The 7,649-nt window shown below is 39.3% G+C and overlaps 1 protein-coding gene across 1 annotated transcript; it reads right to left on the bottom strand.

The window, feature by feature from the left end:
* Nucleotides 1-347: 347 nt before the first annotated feature.
* LOC122076947 (eukaryotic initiation factor 4A-14) lies at nt 348-6,170 on the bottom strand. Its single transcript, XM_042642617.1, has 4 exons — nt 6,010-6,170; nt 5,745-5,851; nt 4,813-5,243; nt 348-1,368 (listed from the first exon to the last, which is right to left on the bottom strand). The coding sequence occupies exons 1-4, from the start codon at nt 6,075-6,077 to the stop codon at nt 733-735; spliced, it is 1,242 nt and encodes a 413-aa protein (XP_042498551.1). The 5' UTR covers nt 6,078-6,170; the 3' UTR covers nt 348-732.
* Between the last annotated feature and the right edge of the window lie 1,479 nt (nt 6,171-7,649).

Raw genomic sequence — 7,649 nt, 5'->3', positions numbered from 1 at the left:
GCATAAGATATAAAATATAGAAAGTGAACCATTACATAGCTCTTCTAACCACCACTTTTATTCCCTCAAATTAATTTTACAATTTGGATGCTCATGAACGGATCCTTCTACGCATTTCTATAATGATTCTCTAAATGAAGGTTACTAGTATCTTTTAAGCTGCAACCCAGTCACATGGAGGATAAGATACTTCGTACGTGAGAACCATCCATGCTTCAATCCAACTGCTTTAAGGTCTCTTCAATCCAAGGAAAATAAATGTCCACTGGTCTCAATCACCTCACCCAAAATTAGCAATAGAAGAAAGCACATAATTCTTAACCTCATCATCACCCAAAATAAAAGAATGAGCAGTAGAAGACCCATTTAAGTTGAGTCAATTTCCAAAATAATTAAAAATCACTTGATTCTACATAGTATTCCCTCTCATCAAAATGTGTGTAAAAAATAAAGCCAACCAAAGGAAATGTGAACCAAATCAAAGCTAATCTCCTTCAGGTGACTCATAACTTACAAAACACAGCCTGCAACAAAATTTCGGACAAATGCCACCCAATCACCCAAGTTGGGCAATGATGGATTCCACCATTGCAAATATGCAGGATCCATGTCTCTGTCAGACAAGGTTCAATAACACTAATCAAGGAACTAGACCCACTACAAATAAATTAAAAAGTTGTCAAGAAATAGAAAGAAACTCCCAATGCAAAAAAGAAACAAAGAAAAATAAAATCAGAGTAGATCAGCAACATTTGAAGGCAGTTCCTCAATCACCACATTGTAGAACTTCTGGATATCGAACAGCATCCTATCATCATCCCGCGTCACAAAGTTGATAGCAACACCTTTCCTACCAAACCGTCCACTACGTCCGATACGGTGGAGGTAGTTTTCAGGCTGTGTGGGAAGGTCATAGTTTATGACAAGAGAGACCTGCTGGACATCAATACCACGGGCAAGGAGGTCTGTGGTTATGAGCACCCGGGAGGAACCAGATCGGAATTCACGCATGATGATGTCTCTGGTGTTCTGGTCCATATCTCCATGAGTGGCAGATACTGTATGGTCGCGACTCCGCATCTTGTCCGTCAACCAGTCAACCTTACGTCGAGTGTTGACAAATATGACACTCTGCGTGATGGCCAGGGTCTCATAAAGATCACACAAAGTCTCAAGCTTCCAATCCTCCTTTTCTACGTTGACATGGAACTGCTTGATACCCTCAAGGGTAAGCTCATCACGCTTAACCAAGATCCTCACAGGCTTGTTCATGAACTTCCTCGTGATCTCAAGGGCTTCAGGAGGCATTGTGGCAGAAAACACTCCTACCTGAACCTTCGATGGCAATAGCTGGAAAATATCATATATCTGACAACATGAAAAGGCAACAGTTAGAAAAACATCTGTGGCCAAGAAAGTAATCAGTATGAAGAAGACAAATATAAATACCATCGTGAAAATGAGAGAAAATCAACAATTGAATAACTGTCTTGCAATAGAAAAAATAGAGAGCATTAACAATAGGTCAACAAACATTTACGACAAATAATGCTGATAGCAGTGAAACAAATATATTCATTGTGTAAGAGGATGGGGAAAATAAAGGGGAAAATGAAAACCACATGGAGATGACAACTAACCAGCACCACTATTCTTCCAATAGCATAAGAATAATACAATATAGTAGAACTCATATGCCGCAATCATTCCACAGGCAACACCATCATTGTTTGGAAGGGTTTATACTTTCTCAACAGAACTTAAGACAACTATGAGGAATTAAGCAATATGGGCCAGATGATCTAATTGGTAAACACCACTTCCTGAGCAGGGAACCATCCATCAAATAATTTTTATTGACTTTCAGACGAAGTGCAAAGGAAGAAATAAAAGCTAGTCAAAACCATACATAACAGGCAGTTCCAAACCCCGTAATTGACAAACTATTTGGGGTGTGTAGCTGGCTGCCATAATTGTCGGAAGAAAAAAGGGGGGAAGAGTGCAATCCAGAATTTCAAAAAGAATGGTTTTTCCACATCAAAAATGAAATTACAAAAACCTGCAAGATGAGGCATTTAGTGATTACAAAAGAAAAAAAAAAAAGTAGACTGCAGAAGAGTTGAATTGTGAAGGTAAGAAGAGCAAACCCATTACTGGGAAAACAAGATTAGTGGGGATGGTTGAGGAAAAGGAATCATGAGAAGAGGGGAACGTACCACACCTCCGTAGCCATTTTCTCTAATCCCACAATTAACTCAAAACTCAACCCCACATTCAACTAACACTCAAACCACAGAATCAAAATCCTAACCTACCAGACAACATGACCAAATCAACACTTCTACAGTAGGCAAAGACCTGCTACACTGATACCAAAAGAAATCAATCTTTTAATGCCCTCGGAGAATCACCGTGACCTCTCCTCAACCTCACATTCAACTAACACTCAAATGTCAGAATCAAAATCCTAATCTACCTGACAATAATGCACAAGTAGATTACAAGTAACTAACTCTGCAGTTTATAACCCCAAATAATACAAATAGGACTAGGAAACAAAGAAATAAGACCATCAAATAAGCCTCCAAAGATACAATACCCATACAGGAGCAAAACCAGTTCAAAACCCAACCCGATAGGAGAGAGAGAGACCTTCTATAGAGCTGGAGAGAGAAAGGTGCCGCCAGGTCTGTGGGAGTCCAATTGAGCTGACTTTTGGATGTAGATAGTCCCCAGGGAGGGTACAAAAACCCCCAAATATGAAGGGCTTCTAACAACTGGTTATGGAGTTATGCACTTTCTTGATTTTCAGACCTAAGAGAGAGAATGTGAAGAATTCTGCAGGAACAACAACTTGGCTTCTTCAAATAACCTTCAAGAGAGGATTGATTGATCTTCTTAGAGTATAGACCTAGTCCTCCAAAGGATCAACAGATCATATTTCAAACTTGGGCAGCAATGAAGGTCGATTGGCTTCAAGAACAAAAACTCTTTAGCTGGCTGATTCTGATTTTGTATGCTTTAACAGGTCTAAACTTCTAATAATAATAAACAGAAAATAAAAATAGAAAAAGAAGAATCAATGGAAGGTTGAGAGGGGTGAAAGAAAATAAAGGAATGGGCATCTCACCCCTCAGGTTTTGGGTATCACACCCCTCAAAGGTTTTGGCATCTCACATCTCAATAACAGTTTCTTTAGCTAAAGAATAATCACTCAATAATTCATTCATTCAAATCTGAAATTATAAGTACATAGACTCCTCTATTTCTAGAGGGCAGAATAGCAATCAAACTACTACTAGAAGCTAGTTTCCCAATAGAATTAGACACCCCTACTACAACTACGAATTCAAAATAGAACTAGAACTTGACTTTATGACTCCAACATGAAGTAAGACTAACTAACTAATAGTTCATATAGGATTTTACAACCGACCAATGGCTTTATGGGCCTTTATTGAATTAAATAACAACTAACTAAACTAATGAATTAAATATCGTTTTTCTACCTTCTACCCATATTTTAGGCCCATTAAAATAGTCCATTTCAAAGAAAACCCATGGGATCAAAAGCCAAACACATATATAACCCAAGGCTTATTTGCAATAAAATAAGCCCTAGTGACTTATCTACATCAGACAACTTGACCAAATCAACACTTCTACAGTAGGTGAAGACCTGCTACACTGATACCAAAAGAAATCGATCTTTTAATTCCATTGGAGAATTACCGTGGCCTCTCCCCAGTGGCCGAGGACATTGGAAAGGGCCAAAACAGACAGCCATGCCAACCCCATTCTCCTTCGGCCGCCACGCCTTTTGGATAAAAGAAAGAGGGTCTGATTCAAACCCCCTTAATATAATAAAAAGGGATAAGTTTTATACATAGAATTCAGTCATTATCAAACTCAAATCCAACAACAGACTTGTTCAGTAATTGATTTACTAAGCCTTACCATAACACGGCACCGAGTCTGAACATAGTCAGAAGACCAGTGATAACCAAAAACTCTCTCAAATGGGAACATGGTCCAACAACCATTCTAAAAAGGGGATGCTGTACCTGATCCTGTGTTGCACCACTCCAGTGCCCTAGTTTCATTAGAAATAACAAATCAAAAGGATTAGTTTACAATCATCTTGATTGAAGTCCTCTCTAAACACAACCGGAAAAGGTAAGTAACAACGTATTGACATGTAGACCTCCTAATCCAAAACTCAACAAGCCCACTGTACTTCCACTTGTCCCAATTACAACAGATTTTTCCTTTCTCCAAAATTTTTTTGCAAAATATTACTCACCTTCAGCATAATTAAACTAGTCATCTACTATCATTACCCTCACTTCATTACATTGATCTGTGTCAACAAAAAACCCTACACTAACATTAGGTGCTAAAAGGAGGAGTTAGAGTATCCCAATGCACGAGGCTCCCACTTCTGTAGGGTCCAAAAGGGGCAAGCGTACGCAGCCTTACCCCCTGTTTCGCAGGAAAGAAGTTAATTCAAGTAAATAAGTTCTAAGCATTCCAAGATAATGTAAAACCAGGGGAAAATACCAACTTCGACACTGCCATGAAAGACAAATACGAAGTAAATGAGAGTTTAGCACTAAAAGTTCTTCAAAAACATTATAATGATGGAACCAACTTCCCTCAAAAGTTAATTACTATGTATTAAAACTGATGTAACAACTACGGAATTACACATATAAGCAATAACAACAGCAGTGCTAACAACAGCTTGAACAAATTTGTAATAGAAAAAGCACAATAAACTACCAAATTGAGATCACAGATAAAAGAACCAACCTGATCCTTGAAACCTCTTGAAAGCATTTCATCAGCCTCATCTAAAACGAACATCTTAATACAATCAGGGCGAAGAGACTGCCTCCGCAACATGTCAAAGACACGGCCTGGGGTGCCAACCACAACATGAACTCCACTCGATAGAATGCGCTGATCCTCACGGACACTGGTTCCACCCACACAAGCGTGAACCTTCACGCCAAGATAGTCCCCAAGTGCACGCATGACCTTCTCAATTTGTTGGGCAAGCTCCCTGGTGGGTGCAAGTACCAAAGCTTGGCACTCCACTAATCCATAATCAAGCTGCTGCAGAATTCCAGAGCAGAAAGTTGCCGTTTTCCCTGTTCCAGACTGTGCTTGCTGAATAACATCAAGACCCTTGCAGAATGGCACAATCCCCCTTTGCTGAATAGCAGATGGCTTCTCAAACCCTAGAAAAATAATAAATATGAGAATCAGCATTTCAATTACCAATACAATTGAGGTTTGTAGTTTCAGCCACAAATCCATGAAAATAAAGCAAGAGCAAGCCCAGTTAAAATATTTACCACCCACCCAAAAAAGGGGACAAAAAATAAGAGGAAAATAGAAAACTGAAATAGGTGAACCAAAACCCCAGAAATCGAAAATAAATAAATAAGAGCCTGACCGGGCATGGGCAAGAGAGAGATGGACTAGATCTAGCAAAAATGGACAAAACTATGGTTCAGCATCTAATATGAACACATGCAGTGAAAATTACGTATACTAATGGAATTGTTGCAGTGAGAAAAAGTAAAGCCTCAAGAAAAAAAAAAATTCCAGTCAGAGGTGCAATAGTAGCCAGAAAAGGTATGACATTGATATGAAAGAAATCACAAGGTGACATGTAATATGTGATTAATAATATATGAATAGAAACACAAAAACAATGGGAGCATTGTTGGATCTACCGTATGCATAGATGCCCCTCAAAAGATTCTCTTGCAAGCCCATAGCATCAAAACTGTCATATACCTCATCATATGAAGTAAAGAATTCCTGCCCATCAGATCCAAGCCTGGAACCATATTAACAAGCCAATATCAATAAAAAGTCAGCATATGGTATAAAAAAATATAAAAAATCACACTTCAATAAACACAGAGAACAACATACATGACAATCAGCAGAGACTAGAAACTAGCTAGACAACATGAACAAAATGGTAGAACTTACAATTCATTCATTTTGGTATCATATTGACGAGCATCAAATTGTGATCCTTCAGGTGCCACTCCCGCCATTACTGTAAAATAAGTTTAAACAATTTAGGCTACATACAAACACATTTGCAAGGATGTCTGGACTAGAATTTATTGACAAGACCTCTGGAGTTTTTAAATAAGAAGGATCCAACCTCCACATTAAAACAAACAAAATAAGAAAACACTAAAATATAGGTATTAGAACACCAGGGAATTTTTTTTTATGAAGCAATGAATGGAAATTTAAAAACTTTATCCAAGCAAAATCCCTCTTTTAATTTGCAAATCTTTCTACGAATCTCTTGATCCCAACCAATGATGCCACCAATTGAAGGGATGATCAGCATGCACTCTGCTGGAGGGTTCGGAATTAACTGTGGTGATTCCTAATATATGAAACACCTTTATAGTAGGCTTTCACTGGCATTATCTAATCCCGTTTTAATCTTCCAATACCACTAGTAATACATCAGTAACAAACTTGGACACTTCAAAAAAAAAGTTAAGTACTTGTGCTAGTGTGCTACAGCCATGTTATTCAACCAAGTGGCAAGCATAATTATTTCATTTTTTTTCCTTCATCATTCAAAGAAAAATGAATATAATGAGACATGAGAATTGAGATACTGGACCTGAGCACACAATTCTCATAAACCAAGTCAAAAATGCAAGAAAAACACCAAAAAGTTCCAGATATGCTGTACAGCTTTGTCAAAGCATTACCAAAAGACACTACTGCAAACATGTACCATCTTAATAATTTCATCTTCCATTACTGTTACATCAAAGCATGGAATGAAAATTTCCACAAAAAAAAAAAGGGTAATTTACAACGCCACCCCTTGGAGAATGCCAATATTATAGGGACACCCCCTCGCTTTCACCAAATTGGACTCGGACCCCCTACCGTCAGTCAACGTTATATGATGCTTTGAAATGACGTTTTTGCCCTTATGAGTAAAAACTGATAAATTAGACATTTTTCATTATCCCAAAAATACCCCTCCTTACCCTTTTATCTCTCCTTCTCTCCTTCTCTCTTTCTCTCCTTCTCTCCTCTTCTCCCTACCTGCGACCAAGGGTTCAGACGAGTTCCAGCAGAGATAGAGAGGGCAGTCGCCGGAAAATACCTCTCCTTTTGTCCCCGGCGAGTAGTGCTTCCCATCCAGTTTCTGTCGCAGGCGAGAAGATATGTTTGTTTGTTTTTGTTTTTGTTTTTTTTTTCTCTTCTCTATTTTCCCCATTTTGATCTCTAGTTCTCTATTGGGATTTTGTGTGCTCAACGAGACGCCGAAGATAGACCCACGAACCTGCATATGCCGTCGTGGAGGGGGTTCGCTGCCGTAGTCGCCGTCGTCGCCGTCGTCGAAAGAGTGTTCGCAGCCGCCATAGTCGCTGGAGGGGGTTCACCGCCGTAGTCGCTGGAGGGGGTTCGTCGCCCTAGTCGCTGGAGGGGGTTCGCTGTCGTAGTTGCCGTCGTCGCCGTCGTCGAAAGAGTGTTCGCAGCCGCCGATCTGCAAGCCTACCCGTTCTTCTTCTCAACTCATTGAGGCTGACTTGGGAATAGAACCATTAAGGGCAATTTTGGTACTCCATTATTTTGAAGGGCAA

This window comes from Macadamia integrifolia, chromosome 4 (genome assembly GCF_013358625.1).
Source record: "Macadamia integrifolia cultivar HAES 741 chromosome 4, SCU_Mint_v3, whole genome shotgun sequence".
Classification (NCBI taxonomy): domain Eukaryota; kingdom Viridiplantae; phylum Streptophyta; class Magnoliopsida; order Proteales; family Proteaceae; genus Macadamia; species Macadamia integrifolia.
Note: the sequence above shows the minus strand (reverse complement) of the source record. Positions and strands in the feature narration are given on the sequence as shown.

What these genes read in the sequence shown, in the direction of transcription:
- LOC122076947 (XM_042642617.1), bottom strand. Translation starts at nt 6,077, where the DNA reads ATGGCGGGAGTGGCACCTGAAGGATCACAATTTGATGCTCGTCAATAT. An exon ending in GATACCAAAATGAATGAATT is followed by an intron (nt 5,852 to 6,009) that starts GTAAGTTCTACC and finishes ATATGGTTCCAG; the next exon opens with GCTTGGATCTGATGGGCAGG. An exon ending in CAAGAGGTTTCAAGGATCAG is followed by an intron (nt 1,369 to 4,812) that starts GTTGGTTCTTTT and finishes TCATGTTGTCAG; the next exon opens with ATATATGATATTTTCCAGCT.